This window comes from Marmota monax, unplaced genomic scaffold (genome assembly GCF_021218885.2).
Source record: "Marmota monax isolate L192 unplaced genomic scaffold, Marmota_monax_Labrador192_F-V1.1 WCK01_AAM20220418_F8-fsc00021, whole genome shotgun sequence".
Lineage (NCBI taxonomy): Eukaryota > Metazoa > Chordata > Mammalia > Rodentia > Sciuridae > Marmota > Marmota monax.
This window is the reverse complement of record NW_026695228.1, coordinates 18,418,363-18,436,543: the sequence shown is the minus strand read 5'-3', so window position 1 is coordinate 18,436,543 and position 18,181 is coordinate 18,418,363. Positions and strand designations below refer to the sequence as shown.

Sequence of the window (18,181 nt, the reverse complement as noted above, 5' to 3'; positions counted from 1 at the left end):
TTCGGGAGACTCAGATTTTTGTTTGTTTGGGTTTTTTGGTTTTTGTACTGGGGATTGAAAACAGGGGTGCTTTATCACTGAGCTGCATCCCCAGCTTTTTTTTTTTTTGAGATAGGTTTTTGCTAAATTGCTGAGGCTATTGCACTCTGCTTCAATGCAGAATTTTAGTGATTCCTGACCCAATCCTCCTTAGCCCTGTGACTGTCTCCATACTAAAGTAGGATGTGATGTCTCTAGCACACTGGTCTGAATCTTTTTTCAGTTTTTGCTCTGGCATCACTTCACAATGAAGGTGACTATAAAACATGCTGCACTTCCTTTTTTTTTTTTTTTTTTTTAAGGGAAAGACAGAGTGTTATGTAGCCCTGGTAAACTTTAAGAGGAAAAGCAGTAGCACTCTTAATTTGGTATTCACAAAGCAGCCAGTCCCAGCCATATCAGTTCAGCAAGAGGACAAGATCCATCTTGGGTCCCACTGGACCACATCTGGATCCCAACTCTCCTCAGTGAGTTTGGATTGATCTGAAGCCCTCTGATTTTGGTGAATGCCAGGATGTTAGCCATTGTCTCTTCCTAGGCAAGGCTTGTCTTCTAAAGTTTCCCCATCTCCCACCCAGGTGGTACAATAACCAACCTACCTGCTCCTCCATGCAGGGTGGGCATGTGAGGGCAGGCCTGTCCTGAACTGCCCCTCAGGTGTGAGCCTGCCTGCCTGCCCACTTGTGTAGAAGCCACATGAGCTTCTGTGGAAGCCTATTTGGAACTCCATCTCTTGAATGGAGTTCAGGTCTTATATGGAGCCCTGTCTGCCTTTTTCTTCTCTGGAGGTGACCTGAGATCCTTGAAAACTAGATCCCTAGGACCAGCCTGACTCTTGTGACTTTTGCCTCCTGTCTAGTCAGGGAGGCCTTCACCCTTCCCTTGCAGGTGGTTACAGCACAAATCAAGAAAATAATCTCAAACTCAGGGTCCTTCAGTGCCAACCTGGGACTCTTAGGGTTTGTGGGGACCTACTAGATGTGCCTTCAGCTAAGGAAGCTCAGAATTAGCAAGATAAAATAGGTGATTCAACATGACACAACCCGTAAAGGCAGATGCCGGGTGTGGATTCCAGTCCATGCATCTTTTATGGGAGTTGCCTGTCTACCATTCCCAGTTGCTGCTTAGAGAAGGTCCTCTTAATTCTAGAGGCTGCCCCAGCTCTTTACTGGGCCTCTCCCTCATAGCCACTCAACTATCTCACAGGCCCAAGGAACCAAAACCAGCTCAAAATTCCTAAGTTGTCTTTAATCAAGGATACAAAAGTAGAAAAAACAGCTGAGGCTACAAAAAGGAAGGCGGAGTGGGGATTGAGAGGGCTGGACCAACCACTTTCCCACTGCCTGCTCCCCTACAACCCGGTCCCTGTCCTGAAAGGTAGGGTGAGGGGAAGTGAATGGCTGCTCCATCCCCCCAGAACAGAGCAGATGGAAGCCAACAACATTAGGTAGCCCATGAAGGTGAAGGCATGAAGTGGTGGGGTGGTGGAGAGCACTGGAGCAGGCTGCAAGTGGTGAATCACACCACAGAGCAGCCCTCAGCTGGGGGACCCAGGACCCGGACCACATCTTCACGGCCCATGGCAGCCAGCACATCCTCTAGTACCCTGAGGGTAGCTCTGCTGCCTGCTTGGACAGCCCAGTCCCTCAGCAAAGTATAGGCTGGCACTTGGCCCTGGGCTGTGATCTCCACAGCCTTAGCCTGGTAGCCCAGCAGCCTGCTAGGCCTTTCCAGCCCTTGTCAGGTTTGCTTCACACCTCCAGGAGCTGCTCCACTTCTTCCTGCTCTGCTAAGGGAGATGAAGGTAAAGCTGGCAGCCAAAGTCAGGATGTGGTTCTGTCATGAGGGTCATATGGGCAGGTGGTGGAATAGCATTAGACAGGCCTAAAGGACTGTGAGGAAAGGGCTTACCCTGATTGGTGGCACAGGACTCCAGACCACTGGGAGAGTCCAGGAAGATACTGTTATCGCCATGCCTCTGGTCCCTGTCGAAGCCCACCAGCTCTGCAGTTCGAGCTTTGGCCAGCTGCTATCTTTGCTTATATGAGTGCCAGCTATGAGGAGTAGGGGATGATTACCAACCTGTTCCCTCCTTCACCAAGATAGAAGGGGATGCCACAGGCTAGTTCCCAAACCACCTATCACTTGAAGATCACTTAGGCAAGCAGACTGAGGACCATAGTGGCCAGAAGGGCATAGTAGATAGGGATGATGCTGCCTGATGCCCCTTGAGCCTCAGCGGGGAATAAGGAGGAGGTATTAGGGGCCAAGGCTCCCCCAATTCCTACCCATAGTCCTTCACTGTCCTGACCTCTTAGGGTCTTATCTGTGGAGGAAAGGAAAAATAGGGTCAGTGGCGAGGATCCAAGGCTAGGGTTCCTGGGCAGCTTCACCTACGTCTTGATGTCAAAAAGGTCTGAAAACAATAATCCTTAAAATATAGAGCCCAGGGCTGGGGTCATAGCTCAGAGCTCTTGCCTAGCATGTGTGGGACACTGGGTTCAAGTCTCAGCACCACATATAAATAAATAAAATAAAGGTCCATTGACAACTAAAAATATATATACATTTTAAGAGCCTGGCATAGTGGTTCATGCCTGTAATCCCAGCGACTTGGGAAGTGAGACAAGAGAATCTTGAGTTCAAAGCCAGCCTCAGCAACAGGGGAGGTGCTGAGCAACTCAGTGAGATCTTGTCTCTAAATAAAATACAAAATAGGGCTGGGGGTGTGGTTCAGTAGTCGAGTGGCCAAGTTCAATCCCTGGTACCCACCCCCCCAAAAAATATATATGTGTGTGTGTGTGTGTATAAATTATAAAATAGAGCCCAAACTCATAGTATGGCATTGAATTGACAGGACCTTTTTTCACCCTCATCTTCAGCCTCCCTTTGTTTGCCAGCTGAGACTGCTCTCTCAAGTTTTCACACTCCTCCTCTTGCTGTTCTGACAGAAATCTACTCTGGAGTCCTTCCTTGATCTCTTTTCTGGCTCTAGTTGTTCCACCTCTGTCTCCCTACTATGACTAAACTGTATCCTGACTGCTTTAACTAGTCTGGTCTGTAAGAGCATATGGATTCATGTTGGTCCCCACAGGAGCCTCTGCACAACAGGTCTTGTAGATTATTGCAAAATAAAGTGGAACTGGAAGGGAAGTAAATAGTGGTGTTCTCTTCTGCCTAGAGGCCAGTGATCCCCGCAACCCAGTACAGATAGGAGACAAGGAATGGTGTGCTTGTGTGACCTACCCAGCTAGGGTACCATCCAGCCTGCCCAGTGCCTAAGCTTCGGTCAAGGGATGCTTACCTATATTGGCCTTGCCTTTGCTATGCCTGGAGTTGTGAAGCATAGCTCTTTTCAGTTGGCAGTGCTCCCTGGGCCTTTGTTGTTGAGGTTGGAGTGTTGTGGGCAGCACCAAGGCCAGGTCTCTGGAAGGCTGCTTCTCTTGAGTCCAGAGAGGGTGGTGTGCAGGTATATGGGAAAATCCCTAGATTTGATATCAGAAAGGCCCTTGGAGTAGCCTGTCTCCCTCTTCTGGATCACTCCATCCTGATTCACTAGAGGATTGGGCTATTTTTTTCTATGTCAGATGGGGTAGAGGTGACAGAGCTGGCTTTAGAGGGCCAAAGGGTACAGCCCAGGATAGAAAAGGACAGATGAGAAACCACCCTATCTCTGGTCTGAGCCCAGAGATGGTAGGGGAAGATAAAGGAGACATACTAGGGCTGAGGATGTAGCTCAGTGTAGAGCATTGCTTAGCATGCACAAGGCCCTGGTTTCCCATCCCCAGCACCGTGGGGGAGGGGGAATGTTACATGCCCTCTGACCCCATCTCAGCCAGATCAAGACCAAAGGGACTGGCCAGTAGGAGGCTCACACCCAGACATCTTGGCATGGGCACAGGAACCTAACACCTTAAGATTCTAAGGCAGGAGAACTTCCTGTGGTGATTGTTCAGCCTACTCTGTCTTGAAGGGTCACTGTCCAGCCCTTTCCTGACCAGGGATTGGATGGAAAGATACTTTGGTGAACTCAACAGAAGCATAGGGTGTGTGGGCCTAGTTTCCCTGTGGCCCTTTCTCATCAGGGAATCCAGAGAAGGCCTGAAACCTGCACAGGGCCACTCAGTCCCAGGAACCATCTGGACCCTAAAAGGCTGAATCTGCTGGGACCGACTTCCTGAGATCTAGGGAACAAAGCCCCGAGGTCTTCTGGAAGGGCAATGGGGGAAGAGATCTTGTTTAGAGGAAGTCTGAAGAGACTTAGGGGAAAGGTCCTCCAAGTTCGCAATATCCACCTCTGCATAATTGGAGGGTCTGCCCTGCCTTGTGCGGGTGACAAGGCTAAGTCAGCAATCTAATGTGTAAGGTTCTGCCATTTTCCACTTGGGGGCCCCTTTCAGAATCCTGTTTGGTGGATGAGCCTGCGAACATGGCAGAGCAGCAAACAGGCTTGGCATCCTCCCAACTACCCTGGGCCTCCAGATTAGAACCTCTCCCACTTCCCCACCAGCCTCTTAAAGTCCACAAGGTACTCACAAACAATGTAACAAACCCCCATACCCACACTACCTATTCTACCACACACAGCCCAGCACAGGCCCACCTCAGGATGGAGGTTAAGGGACCAGCAATCCTGGGTCCCTCCTACTGCCTAAGACACAGCCCCACCTTCCTGGCCTGAGTGGAACTGTCCCCCACCCCACATACAGGTTCCGAATTCATGCACCTGGGCTGCGGGAAGACAGTGGAGAGTACCCAGAGAGGCCACGCTCTGGCCTGAGGGGTAGAGACAACTACAGTAAGGGCAGGCCAAGGGGACAGTCCAGTCGGAGGGCACAGGAAGTGCTGGAGCTGGCGAATGGCATGCAAAGGCAAACTGAGGATAAGGGTGCCGCGGACGCAAGGGGCAGGGACGGCCGGCTGGGGAAAGTGAGGCTAGGTCAGCGGATGTCAGAACAGAGAGGGGAGAGCCAGGCTGGGTCCGGCCGGAAGATAGCTGTCAGGGACCTGAGCCACAGCCCGCTGACACGGGGCACATGCACACTCAAAGACGAAAGCTACAAAACTAGGCCAAGTTTATTGCTGACAAGGGACGAGCAGGGCCGCCTTTGGGGATTAAGGCCACAAGCGGTCCTGTGCTCTCGGGGAACGGTGAGGGGGGTCAGGAGCCGCAGCCCCTGCCCCAGACTGTGCAAAAGTGCTGCTGGGCCAAAGGCCGGCGCTGCGCGCACGGTCCCTCAGCCAGCAAGGGAGGGTGAGGGCGGAGTCTCCCAGAGCCAGTCCCACTGCCAGTCCCTGAGCGGCGGCGGAGCCCGCCGTTCCCTCCCCTGGGCTGCAATTCCTAGGCGGAGCCAAGGGGGGCCTCCTGGGCAGGCAACAGGGCGGAGTCCTGGGTAGCAGCTGGGTTTCAGTGTGCCTCTCCAGGGTTGTACTCGGTTTCTCCTGAGGACACCTGGGAAATACGCCGAGAAGACCGCCACAGCCTCCGTGCAAACTGGCTGCTGCGCACCTGGTGCAAGTAAAGGCAGGGTGGGTGAGCCAGGGCAGCCGCTCCTCGCCCATTGGAGCCCCGCCCCTCAACCCTATCCTCACCTCAGAGGGCTGCCCCGCTCCCACCACGATCAGCTTGCCATCCTCCAGGCCCACCAGCACATGGCTGAGCTCTTTGGTGACAGCAATACTGCGGATGGGCACCTTCATGGGCAGGGGAGGCGCTGCAGGGAGCAGTCTGGAGAGAGGGAAAGCATATAAAGGAATTCACAAAAGGGGCTTTACACCCAGCCAGTGGATGTCTCATTTCATATACTCTGTGTCCTCATTTTAAGGATAGCTAAATTGAAACCTTTATACATAAAGGGAGCTCCCACAACTGTGTGGCTGAGGGAGGCCCAAAGAAAGAGCTTTCCACGAGGAATGAGAGAACAGGTAGCACACACAGGCATGTACCATACATGGGTCTACAGGGGGCACCCCCTATAACCATCTGCCAATGACCATCTCGGTGGGGGCCATGAATTTGCATATGGTGGGGCTCACTTGTTCATGTGGAGGATGTGTAGGGCACATTGGGCTGTGCCCAGCAAAACAAAGTCCTCTGTCACCGCCAGGGCTGTAGGCTGCTCTGCCAGGGGCAGTGAAGCTCGCAGTCTTCCATTCACTGAGTACAAGTGCAATGAATAGGTGACCTAGAGGAAGCAGGGAATATCAACAACTAACCACCATCTCAGATTCCCTACTGTCTCAAATGCACCACTATCTTTGCTGGGCTCCCCTTCTTCATACCTGGGCACCAGGACGTTCCCATGCTGAGCTCTGTACCACAATCTGGCCTTCAGACCCCAGTGCCAGGTGAGACACAGTTCCAGGCAATGTGGCACCTGGAGGTCGTAGTGCTGCCACAAACTGGCCCCGGCGTATGGTATGAATGATCACAGTTCCATCCTGCAGAAAGGCAGCTTAGGGTGCAAGGCTTAGGTTTCTGGACTCTAGGAGATGTGCCTCCCTGGAGCACACGTACACACATACCTCAGATCCAGACACAGCCATGTCAAGTTCTGTGCTGATGGCCACACAGCTCACTGCAGCCTCATGCCCGTAGAGGACCTGCACAGGCTTTGGTGAAAGGCCACCCTGTGGGGAGTCAGGTGGTTTAGGACTGGCCCTTGGATGAGAAGGCTGAGGCTCAGGAAAATGAAGGTCTTATCCAAGGCCAGCTGTAGGATCATGGTACCCTGACTTGCTCAAGTAGTAGAAGGACGTTCACTAGAACTCCCTGAAGAGCAGATGGGTGTAGGTCTGGACCACAGGAGTCGCACAGGGCTGCCCACAGGCCTACCTGCTGCAGGAGCCGCCACACCATGCACGTGGTATCCCTGGAGCCTGAGATGAGGTAGATGCCACAAGTGTCCAGTGCAAGGCAGGTCACTATATCTGCATGGGAATGGGAGAACATAGGCAAAACAGAGTAGTCACACTTTCCCTGGCCAGCCTCAGAACCCACCCCACACTTGCTTCTCTTATTCTCCCCAGATCCTAGGCTACTCATACCAAGATGGCAGCTGAGCTGGTTCAGCAGCTTGCCACGGGGTAGTGCAGTCACTCGAAGGCTGCCATCCCAGTAGCCACCACTGAAGAGCAGTCTTCCATCAGGAGCCACTGCCAGTGCTTGCCCATTCACTCCACTGCCTGGCACCCATGGGCCACTCAGCAGTCTCTGTGTCCTAACCCAATGAGGAGGTGGGTAGGTGAGCCCAGGCCTCAGGGATTTGGGCCAGACTGCCCCTTTGCAGCTGGTCTACATCCTACTTGGGTGGGGAGATGACTCATGGTACAGGGCATTAGTACAGCCCACCTCCACCCACAGCCTTATGTCCTACTTGGGGTTGCCCATGGTGGGATCTTTGCTGAAGCTGAAGTAGTTGTTTATGTTTCGGTCATAAGGCAACCAGTTGTGGGTGCCCAACAGCCCATTGGCACTCACAGTCACCTGCAGGTAGGAGAAGGCAAAAGTGATTTGGGGGCAAAGTCAGAGAGGCCCTGCCCCGACCATTGTCCCTGCCCAAAATACTTACCAACAGGTCTGGGGAGCCCTGGGTGATGAAGGAGTGGGGCTGCCGGTGGGGGACCAGGGCTAGCACCAGGGGAATGCCATCACTGACAACCTACAGGAAAAAATGCAGGATGAGAGAAAATAAAAAAGGAAAAAAGAAACCAGGTGTAGTGGTGCACACCTGTAATCCCATTAACTAGGGAGGCTGAGACAGGAGGATCTCAAGTTCAAGGTCAACCTCAGCAACTTAGTAAGCCCTGTCTTAAAATAAAAAGTAAAAACTATATAAACCATAATAAATGCAGGAGAAGATGTGGAGAAAAAGGAATACTTTTACACTGATCATGGGATTATAAATTAGTACAACCATTATGGAAATCAATATGGGAGTTCCTCCAAAGACTAGGAATGGAAACACCATATGATCCAGTTATACAATTCCTCAGTATTTATCCTAAAGATTTAAAGTCATCGTACTACAGTGATACATGCACATACCCATGTTTACAGCATCACAATTCACAGTAGCCAAACTGTGGAAGCAGCCTAAGTGTCCATCAACAGATGAATGGATAAAGAAGTTGTGGTATGTATACACAATCGAGTTTTATGCAGCCATAAAGAAAACTGAAATTATGTAATTTGTAGGAAAATTATAGAACTTAAAACCATCACGTTACGTGAAATAAGCCAAACTCAGAAGGTCAAGGGTTATATGTTTTCTCTCATATGTGCAAGCTAGAGAAGAAAAAGGAAAAGCAAGATTGTGGGGTGTTAGGGGTATCTTACGAAAAACAAAAGGAGGTCAGTAGAATAGAGGAAAGGGGCTGGGGGTGGAAGGAGAAGATGAAGGGAGAAAGTGCTAGGGAGTGATATTGGCCAAATTATATTGTTTTATTGTGTGCATATACTAATATGTAAAACAGATCCCACCATTACATACAACTGTAATGCTTCAATACAAAAATTTGGTGGAAAATAAATAAAAAGGGCTGGGGATATAGCTCAGTGGTAAAATGCCAATACCAGTTCCAAGAAAAAAGGAGCAGGTGCAGGGGATATAGTTCAATTGGTAGAGTGCTTGCCTCACATGCATAAGGCCCTGGATTCAATCCCCAGCACCACCAAAAAAAAAAAAAAAATGTGGGCTGAGGCTGTGGCTCAGTGGTAGAGTGCTTGCCTAGACATGTGAGGACCTGAGTTCGATCCTCAGCACCACCAAAAAAGAAAAAAAGAGAAAAGAATAACACAGGGCTGGTGGTGGTGCCAAGTGCCAGTTGACTATACAACCTACTCCCTTGCGCACAGTCCCCAGGGATCACAGACTAGGTGTCATAGATGCAGAGATCCCTCCAAGAAACAGGTATGAGGGACTGGCAGGCAGGCAGGCAGGCATCTCAGAACATAAGTGAGAAGTGGGGATGGCACAGAAGATGATTTCAAAGCATCAAGCTTGGTCTCTACCTTGGTCTTCCCACCCCATTGCTCCATGTCCCCCTAGACCAGTGATGGAAAGAGAAACAGACCTATGTCTGGAAGCAACATAGGAGGATGCTGTCAAAGGCCAGATTCCCTCTGTTCTGACTTCCCTGAGGCTTTCAGATAATTCTGAAAGGGACTGGGAGTGGAAGGAAGAACGCACGCTCACCTACCCCCAGGCCCCTTCCACATTCAGTTCATTTTTTAAGGTGCTATTAAATCATTAATTTAATATTCCTATCTGCCCCAAGAGGTTGGTAAGGACTGGAGTTAAATCTGTTTCACATAAAGGGAAGCTGGGACCCTACCCTCTTCTCACCTCTGCAAAGAAGGCCTTGAGCTGGTCCAGGTGCTGGAAGATGCTTGGTGAGTTAGTGTCCAGGCGTGCAAGGCGATGAGCTGCTTCCTCAGCTGAGAGCCGGGCTGGGTGTGGTTCCTGTGGGCAAGTGGCCGGTTAATACCATGGCATGGGATCTTTGACCATGTCCCCCCACCCCCAATCTGATCTCACCTTTAGCAGCTGACAGGGAGTCTGTCCAAAGTTGCTGATAATACCCTCTAGAGCTTTCCGTTCCCGCTCATCTGCCACATGGTCCAGGTCTACAGCCCCTAGGAGGGAGACAGAGCAGTCAGGACTACTTAGAGCAGTCAGGACTACTTTGAACAGTCGAAACTATCAGAGGGGCATGGGCCAAAGTGAGGTGAGGGGAGGAAGGTAGGAGGTGTAGCTTCAGGGAAGAAGGGGGACAGGATGCCAAGAGGATCTGCCTCTTCATTCTGCTGTCACTGTGCGGCCCCAACTTGTGTGTAACCTGCTACCCACCCTCATAGGTGCAGTAATAGAAGACATTGAGGGCCTCCTCAGCGGCTGGCCCCCGCTGCTTGTAGCCAAAGATGAGGTCGATCCATTCATGTAGGTGGGCAGACACATACTCTGACTCCTGGTGAGGGGAATGGACAGTCAGTCCAGGGATGGCTGACATCCCACCATGGCCCTCAACCTCGGCCACCACCAGCCTATGTGTGGTCACCTCCTCACCAGAGCCCGGCGGTGCTGCTGGATGAAGTCCTCAGGAGAGCTGGCCCATGGGGGCAGCACCACATCGCCCACCTTCTCATTGGTCAGCTGGAGACAGCCGAGGTCAAAGCCTGGCAGAAGACCAGGTCAGCTGTATCCCTGCACATCCTCACCATCCTAGTCTGTGTTCTCAATTCCCAGAACCCCACTCCCAGGGCCAGGGCCAAGGCCTTGTGTGCTACCATTCTGATTTTCCAGGAAGTCAGGAAAGTAGTAGAACTCTGGGATGAGCTCCTTCACATCCATAGGGCTCTCCAGGCGTGCCTGCCAGGCTGCGGCCACGGAGTGGAACTGCCGGTCAGAGCAGTCGAAGCTGGCAGAGGGGCATGGGCCAAGGTGAGGTGAGGGAAGGGAGAGAGGAGGTGTAGCCTCAGGGAAGAAGGGGACAGAGGCAGGCCCAGGATGCCAAGAGGATCTGCCTCCTCCCTTTGTCTGCCTCCCCACCAGCCCTGGCGCACCGGCCACTCTGCAGCTGGACGTGCAGGGAGGTGAAGGGTTCCACACGGATGAGGTAGTGCATCACGCCTGCTGCATTGGAGTAGTGGGTGCCATAGTGGAACTTGTCGATTGTGCCAGCTGGGTCCTCAAAGCTCTCATATCTGGGGCCACAGGTTGAGGGTGTTCATCAGAAACTCTCCTCTTCCCCATTCCCACCCCACTGAGCCCTGCCCTGCCCACATGCTCACTTCTCCCTCACGAGCTGGGCATGCTTGGGGTTCACCACACCGATGGGTTTGGACAGGTCCCGGAAGACGGCCGGGTTGCTGAGGTCCAGGGTTGGGGACACATAGTCCTGCAAGACCCAGGGGAACTGGCCGCCCACCCGGGAAAGGAGCTGCATGAGGGCCCTGATGGTTTGTCTGCCCATCCTGCCCTGCCATTGCCCCTCAGGAAGATGAGCACAGCAGGCTGGGGTACCACTTGGAGGACTATAGGGGAGCAGACTGTCTATGACAGACACTCCTTTCATGGAGAACAGGGGCCAAGTGGGATGGGGAGAGGACTAGAGAATGTGAGGGCTGGCAGGGAACAGGGGCCAGGTCTTGGTCAGAGGCATACCTACTCAGGACTAAGCTCAGAGCTCAGCCTACTGGCAGGTGCCTACACTCAGGGCTATTGGACCTGAGGGATGGGGGAGTGCAGAGTAGGGCCCTCACCACAGGGTACTGAGACAGGTCGTTGTACGTGCGCCCCGCAATGGTGTTGAGTTGCATCAAGTATTCGAAGTTGGATATCTCACGCTGTACCCATTTCTAGGGAGCAGGGGAAGGCAAGAGGGGAGCTGCAGGGCTATCCGGCACTCCCTTTACTCTCAGGGTCCTGACCTCACATCTTTCCCCCCCATCACGCAGCACACTCAGAGCTCACACCTGGGTAAGGCCTGAGGCACGCAGCATCTCCTGGGGGGAGCGGCTGCTTAGGTAGCCTTGGGTAGGTGGCCGCAGACGCAGGAGCCATGAGTACACTTGGTTCCGAACCTGGGTATGAGGTGGGATGGGGCAGGGCTGGGGCCTGGGAGGATGGCAAGGTGATGAGGCTGAGGTCCCAGCCACCTTGCACGGGAAGTTGAGGAAGTAGTTGGACTGATCGATGAAGAACAGTTCAAGCGCTGAACGGCGCAAGTTGAAGCGCCGCAGATGGACCTCACGCAGCTGGGCCAGAGGGCGCCGGAAATCATGGCCAATGCCTGCAGGACCAACAGCAGGCGTAGGCACGGGAGTCTGGCATTGGCCATTCCCTGCCATCCCAACAACCTGCTCCATCAGGACGCACCCTCCTCGGTTTCCACACGCTCAGTACTGCCATCATAGAAGTACACATGCTGTGTGGTGACCTCCAGCAGTCCTGGGACCACAGCCACAACGGTGACCAGCTGGCACTCGGCCGACAGCACCAGCTTCTCTCGCTGCTCATCCAGTTCTGTTGCTTCCATCCTGGAGGCCAGCACCCACCTCAGCTGGAGGCTCTGGCTCCTCCTTCCCAACTAGCCCAAGGGCCACACTCTCCAAGTGGCAGAGACATGAGGTACATATATTTGTGCCTCCCAGAAGGAGAGAGGACCACTGTTATGCTTATCCCCCCACCCCACCCCCCGCCATTACACACACCGGGGCTTCTAAATATCTTGCCAGGACATCAATCCCCATTCCCTGCTTCCCCTGCCACAGCCCCTGACCACTCCCAGGGCCCCATCCCACTCTCGTTCATGTTTCTCAGCCCTGCTCTGGGTGGCCCTGCTATTAAAAATCAGCTTGGGAGATGACTCTCCCAAGCTCCCATCCTGATTTTGGACCATCCTTCAAGGAACTAACGTTGGAGAGCAGAAGGGGACATGGACTCGAGGAGTCTGTCCTATAGCAGGCATGTACACTCTGGAGCAGATGCCTTGCTCACCACCCAGTCACATCTCTAGGAACTCTGGGCCAGCTCACAGCCCACCCACTCACAGGGTCTCCAGCACAGCCAACTCCTCCTCTCCTAGCTGGTCTTCCTGTAGCTCTTCTGTTGGGATGCCGACTTTGGCCTCTTTGGTTACTGCCAGAGGCAGTGAGGCCTCCTCGGTGGGTGTCAGGGGGGCCTCACCTACAAGAGGCCAAGCATACTCAGCCAGAGCAAGGCAGGAAGGGAAACAGATGGTGGACCCAATGCAGCGCACTCTCACCCAGATTGTCGCGTAGGGCACTGGCTTCCAGGTGAGGGTCGAAGTGATGGTTGGGCACCAGCTTTAGACGCATGCGTGAATACGTCTCAGCACTGGACAGCTTCCAGTGAGGGGGTGGGGGATTCCTGCAGATGTATCCCATGGTGGTCATGGGTGAGCAGAAGGCGGTAGACCCCCATCCCTCCCAGGCCCCTACACCAAAGGCTCCAGGATGGTCCCTCCCCACCAAGCCCTGCCCCTCCACCCTGAGCCTAGCCCACCTTAGTGCCCAGGCCCCACAGGGGCTGGAGAGCTGGCGCCACAAAGCCCCCCAGTGCAGCAGGGCTGTGGAGTGCTGGGCTGCCTGTTGCTTCAGCATTGCCACATAGCGCAGTCCCTCGAGGCGCGCCCTCCGCTGTACAGGCTCCAGCACCAGATCCTGTGGGTGGGAACGGCTCCGTCCCACCACTGCTCTTTCACCTGCCCCCATTTTCCCCACCCTGTCTTGTCAGTTCTCCCTTGGGCACATGCGTAGGGCAACTTCCCACCCCAAGCCTGGGCAGCACACCTGGAAGGCTCTTCGACTATGGGTGCGCTCCCGCTGGCGCCGCTGCCCATTGCTCATGAGAGTGTCATAGCAGGCATTCCAGAAGCCTGACATAAGGTCATGGCTCTTGGCATAGGTGTCCATTTCAAACTGTGACATGATGGGCTGCACCTGCAAGATTGGCACAGAGAAGGAACCTGTGTTCGATGTATGCCCTGGATCCCATTCCTACCCCCGAGTCCCCCACCTCCAGGCACCTGCTTGTCGATGAAGTGGCGCCATTCAGGAGTGGCACAAAAAGCCTGGAAGTCCTCGAAGAAGGTGGGGCTGCCGTTGGTGGGGGGCAGGGAGGGTAGCCCCCACTGCAGCCCCAGTGGCTCATAGGCACGGTCCAGCAGCGTGCGCACCAGAGGCACCAGCCACGAGCAGCGCTCAGAGGCTGCAGTGGCTGCAGATGCGGGCTCATTGGCTGTCTCGGAAGAAGAGGTGTTCAGTGCCCGGCCAAGGGCAGCCTCCAGCTTGGAGAGCACATAGCAGGCCTCCTCACGCCGGGCTGGCACTGCAGTCTGCAGTAGGGTGTGCAGCTTCACATAGGCTTGGGCATGCAGCTGTAGGCACAACAGTGGTGAGGGTGGCACCCTGCTACCCTCAGGGCTCTCCACACTGTCACCCACCCTTCCCACATTGCCCATGCCCATGCTCACCTGTGGGTCCTCCAACAGGATGTAGCCAAGCACAAGACGAAGGCCAATCTGGGCCATCTCACGAAGATCAGCTGCACTGTTGGCCAGGTGTGGCCAGGCTCCCAGGCGATCGAGCAGGTTACACACACCTTCAAAGAGCTATCACACGTGTTTGGGGGTTTTGGTGGGATTGGTATTAGGGATTGAACCCAGGTGAGTTGTACCACTTAACTACATCCCTGTCCCTTTATATTTTTTTTATTTTACTAAGCTACCAAGGCTCGAACTTGCAATCCTCCTGTCTTAGCATCCTAAGTTACTGGGATTACAGGCATGTACCACCACACCTGGTCACACACAACATATGCCAGATAGATGTCACCATATAAGATCAGCAATCCAAGGGGAGAGTGCAAGTTAAAGTTTGTGCACCAGGCAAGACCACGCTCAGACTTCCACACCAATGCACCAGGGATACCCTCATGTAGTATCTACCTCCCAAACCAGAAGCCGGCAGGTCGACACCCCTTTGAGTGGTCATACCTTCTCACTCCATAGCTCCTGATTACCATGGCCCTCAGCACACAGGAAGTCCTGCAGCAGGCGCAGTAGCCAGAGCGCTTGCTGGGTGAGGCTGACCAGGAACCCGGGGGGAGCTTCCTTAATGTCAGTCAGAGCTGACTCCAGCATCATCTCCAGGAGGCTGGAGTAGGCAAGGGATTTGGGTGTTTACCTGATTGCCTCCCTTGGCCCAGGGCCCAGAAGACCCCTTGCCAGCCCAAGTTGCCCTCTCACCTGCGCTTGATGCAATCTGGTGGGCGCACAAGCGTGGCCGAGGCCCCCAGCTGAGTGAGCACTGAGAAGACCTGACCACGCTCCCTCCAGGCAGCCTCGTCGCTGCCCTCCACGCCCTGCCACGTCACTGAGAACAGCACGTTGGTGAGCAGATTACACAGCTCCTCTTCGGGGGCTTGCTATGGCACAGGAGGGTAAAGTGGGCAAGAGGAGAGGGCTCACGATGACCCCCAACCACCTCAGCATCCCTTGTCTACCCACTAGTGGGAATGGCAGGAGGCAGAACACTCAGCTAGCAGCTAGCCTGGCACCAAGGGTCTGGAGAATGGTGTAGGGGCCCCAGCTACTGCCTGAATTCTGGCCAGGAAGCCAAGGTATCACTAGATATTCACACACTTCAGGACCTGTCTTAGAATTCTCCGGAAGAACTCTATCAGATGACCTGAGGCTCAGCCCCAAATCCAGAAGCACAAGTCAGCACCCTTGTAGCTGTGTTGCACTTGGCTCTCCTGAGGGTCCCTCCAAAACCTGGCTGGTGTCCCCTACTCTGGCTTGCCCTGATCCAGAACACCTTGGGACACAGCTGCAAAGGAGAGCTACAAGGGGCAGCTTTGGGCATCATACCAGGCAGTTACAGCCCTGCTATCAGACAGGCAGTGCCTGTGGAGAAGCTGCACTATATCCCTATTCCAGAGGTTCCCTTCCTGGGGTCCCATAAGGCAGCAGAGGTGGGCCCACCTCACCTGAGGGTTGCTGGTGTTAGAGGTGTCGTCCCCACTGACAGTGGGCTCTGGGAGGCTGCCATCCTCCAGCACATTGGAGAGACTGGAGCTATGGCGGCCAGGGACAGTGGGGAAGGGCCGTGGCCCATCCAGTGGGGAAGGTGTGCCAGGTTGGCTGGCTGGAGTAACTGTCCCACTGCTGCTGCCACCACCAGCAGTGTTGCTCGATCCCACACTGGCCCGTTCCAGGCCCAGGTCAAAGGGCGTGGAGAATGGGGAAAGAGCATGATAAAAGGCATCAGAGTCAGGGCAAGGGACCTCCGATGGCAGGAAGACATCCCCAGGCTCAGCAGGTGACTCAGTGGGTGGCAGTGGCAGGGCTGGCTCCGGGGAGGTAGGAAGCTCTGGGGGAAAGGGAGAGGGGCCACCAGCTGTGGCAGCTTCCAGGACATACAGCCGGGTCAGGACATCCTGCCACCCGGCTTGTCGGGCCAGCAGTCGCACTACATCTGGCTGTCCATAGATGAGGTGGAAGAGCTGCAGGGCCAGGACACAGAAAGTTAGGTCATTTGACCATCTGCCCCTAGGCCCCTGTTCCCAGGCCTTTGTAGTGAGGCCTCCAGAAACCCGGTATGATAGATAGGTAAAATGAGATCCAGAGGGTGAAAGCCACCCCTCTGCCCACAAGTTTTTACCTCTTACTCACCTGGCGACAGATATCCAGACGGACACTGAGGTCAGCTTGGAGGGACAGCTGTACCACAGCTAATAGATCTGAGAGGTTCAGGCTATCTGGAGGGATGGTCAGAGGGGCCTGAGGGACTGACTCCAGCAAGAGGGGTTGCCCTCAGTCCTGGTCCCTATACTGACCCTCCCTCTTCCCACCAAGCCCTGTTTTCCCGGTACACATCACCCCCTCCACCTGCCCCGCCTCTCAGCCCCAATCAGATCATACCTGCCCCCAGTAATAGCTTATAGAGGCCTTGGCAGAGCTGGGGGCAGATGGTTCCCTCTGGCAGGCAGGCAATGAGGCCCTGCAGACCACTCTCCTGCAATCGCAGTCGCTGGCGGCTCTTCTCAGGTAACCGCTCATTCTGCTGCAGTCTGCGCAGGATCTGTGTGGGGACCGTTGGGGGCTGTTATCATAGGAAAGGACTTACCATAGTAGAGGAAGTCACTGTGCAGGTGCGTGGCTCCAGGAGAAGCCTGTGAAGGCAGCTTTACCCAATGGCACAGGTTTCCCAGGACCCCAGCCAGGATTCGGGGTGGGTTGGGTATACCTTGCACACTCGGTCAGGCAGCAGGGGCAGTGACCTTGGTCGCACCAGCAGTGCCAGCAGCACCTCAAGGTTCCCTGGCTCCAATAGGAAGACAGCCAAAGACTCCTGTGCTGGGGAGCCCTGAAGCAGGGCCAGCAGCAGATCCAGTGCGCCTATCACCTTGGGGGTACAAAGTCTCACTCTGGTCTGGGCCTCTCACATGGTCCACACACCACCCTTACCCAAAGCCTCAGCCTCACCAACCTTCAGCCTACCTGGCCATCATCACCCACAGCTGCCAAAAAATTCAGTAGGACATGCACATCCTCAGCAGAGAAGCTGCGTACCAGGAACTCCCGCGCCAGGCCCAGGAGGGAGGTTTGCACTGTGCGCAGGTCATCAGCCGCAAGGGGGCGCTCCCGCTGCGGGCTGGCAAGTCCGGAATGTCAGAGTGAGTAGGTGAGCTGAGGTAGCACACTGTCCTGTCCTCAGAGCTAGAGGCTGCAATGTGGGACCCCTACTGTCTACCTGGTCCCAACAGCCTCACCTGTAGTGGGTGCGCAGAGCGTCGAGGATGAACTGGACCCCATACTTCTTCCGCAATTTCTGTCTGTGCTCACGGATGATGCTGGACATGTACTGAATGTGGCCTGAGTGGGCGTCAACAGTGGGTCCTTTGAGATTCTCCAGGACAGAGCCATGCCCCTGCCAGAACTTATGTCCCCTCAGATCACCCAGACATGGTTATAACTTCTTTGTTTTATTGGTTCTTTTTAGTTATACGTGACAGTAGAATCCATTTTGATATAATTATATAAGCGTGGAATATATCTTATTCTAGTTCAGACCCCATTCTGGTGGATGACCATGATGGTGGAATCCACTGTGATGTTTTCATACATGTAAGGGTTATATAACTTCTTATCTCCCACCTGCCCTGTCACTGACCACTCACCCAGGTTCCCATACCTACCAAGGCGCACAGCAAAGTCACTGAGAGTCCAGGGGTGAAAGTTGAAGAGCAAATGCTGATAGAGCAGGTACAGGAGAGGCCCACTGTTCTCAGATGCCACCTGCTCCATCAGTAGCTGGGCAGACATGAGCACATTCATGTCCATGGCCCAGCTGGGGACCTGGGGTGGGAGAAGGAATTGGCCTAAGATGTCAAGCTTTGCCTGCCTGCTGTCCCAGCCACTGAGGTTCCACCCTTCCCAGCACAAGCGTGATGGACATCAACACGACCATCCCTGCTCAAAACTCTCCAGTGTCCCCTGGCTGTAGTGCAGCTCCCAGCCTGCTGTGCACTGTCCAGCCCCAGCCTGGGCTGCCCTTTCCCCATATCCTCTCAGCCTAACCCCACCCAGCCGTTTGGGCTCCACTCAAATGCCA

At 54.2% G+C, this 18,181-nt stretch overlaps 1 protein-coding gene and 1 pseudogene across 5 annotated transcripts in view; both read right to left on the bottom strand.

Moving 5' to 3' along the window:
* Positions 1-1,224: 1,224 nt before the first annotated feature.
* On the bottom strand, positions 1,225-4,597 carry LOC124087635 (death domain-containing membrane protein NRADD-like; annotated as a pseudogene).
* A 500-nt stretch (positions 4,598-5,097) lies between these two features.
* Nbeal2 (neurobeachin like 2) overlaps positions 5,098-18,181 on the bottom strand; it is a 30,600-nt gene continuing 17,516 nt past the window's right edge. For 4 of the 5 annotated variants that reach the window (XM_046437648.2, XM_046437651.2, XM_046437650.2 and 1 more), the window contains 34 exons: positions 17,766-17,925; positions 17,340-17,442; positions 17,068-17,221; positions 16,814-16,972; positions 16,489-16,648; positions 16,240-16,325; positions 15,555-16,070; positions 14,812-14,990; positions 14,560-14,719; positions 14,038-14,175; positions 13,591-13,941; positions 13,355-13,504; positions 13,068-13,225; positions 12,808-12,932; positions 12,593-12,728; positions 11,919-12,079; positions 11,516-11,832; positions 11,303-11,398; positions 10,832-10,956; positions 10,604-10,744; positions 10,328-10,458; positions 10,107-10,216; positions 9,891-10,008; positions 9,579-9,676; positions 9,387-9,503; positions 7,611-7,700; positions 7,416-7,525; positions 7,087-7,259; positions 6,875-6,969; positions 6,565-6,669; positions 6,322-6,480; positions 6,076-6,224; positions 5,632-5,767; positions 5,098-5,548 (listed from right to left, as the gene is read on the bottom strand). In XM_046437648.2, the coding sequence (XP_046293604.1) occupies positions 5,447-5,548; positions 5,632-5,767; positions 6,076-6,224; positions 6,322-6,480; positions 6,565-6,669; positions 6,875-6,969; positions 7,087-7,259; positions 7,416-7,525; positions 7,611-7,700; positions 9,387-9,503; positions 9,579-9,676; positions 9,891-10,008; positions 10,107-10,216; positions 10,328-10,458; positions 10,604-10,744; positions 10,832-10,956; positions 11,303-11,398; positions 11,516-11,832; positions 11,919-12,079; positions 12,593-12,728; positions 12,808-12,932; positions 13,068-13,225; positions 13,355-13,504; positions 13,591-13,941; positions 14,038-14,175; positions 14,560-14,719; positions 14,812-14,990; positions 15,555-16,070; positions 16,240-16,325; positions 16,489-16,648; positions 16,814-16,972; positions 17,068-17,221; positions 17,340-17,442; positions 17,766-17,925 (5,268 nt within the window). In that variant the 3' untranslated portion in view covers positions 5,098-5,446. Of the gene's footprint in view, positions 5,549-5,631; positions 5,768-6,075; positions 6,225-6,321; positions 6,481-6,564; positions 6,670-6,874; positions 6,970-7,086; positions 7,260-7,415; positions 7,526-7,610; positions 7,701-9,386; positions 9,504-9,578; positions 9,677-9,890; positions 10,009-10,098; positions 10,217-10,327; positions 10,459-10,603; positions 10,745-10,831; positions 10,957-11,302; positions 11,399-11,515; positions 11,833-11,918; positions 12,080-12,592; positions 12,729-12,807; positions 12,933-13,067; positions 13,226-13,354; positions 13,505-13,590; positions 13,942-14,037; positions 14,176-14,559; positions 14,720-14,811; positions 14,991-15,554; positions 16,071-16,239; positions 16,326-16,488; positions 16,649-16,813; positions 16,973-17,067; positions 17,222-17,339; positions 17,443-17,765; positions 17,926-18,181 lie in introns of those variants that run through there. The other variant, XR_006850277.2, reaches the window with a different exon arrangement.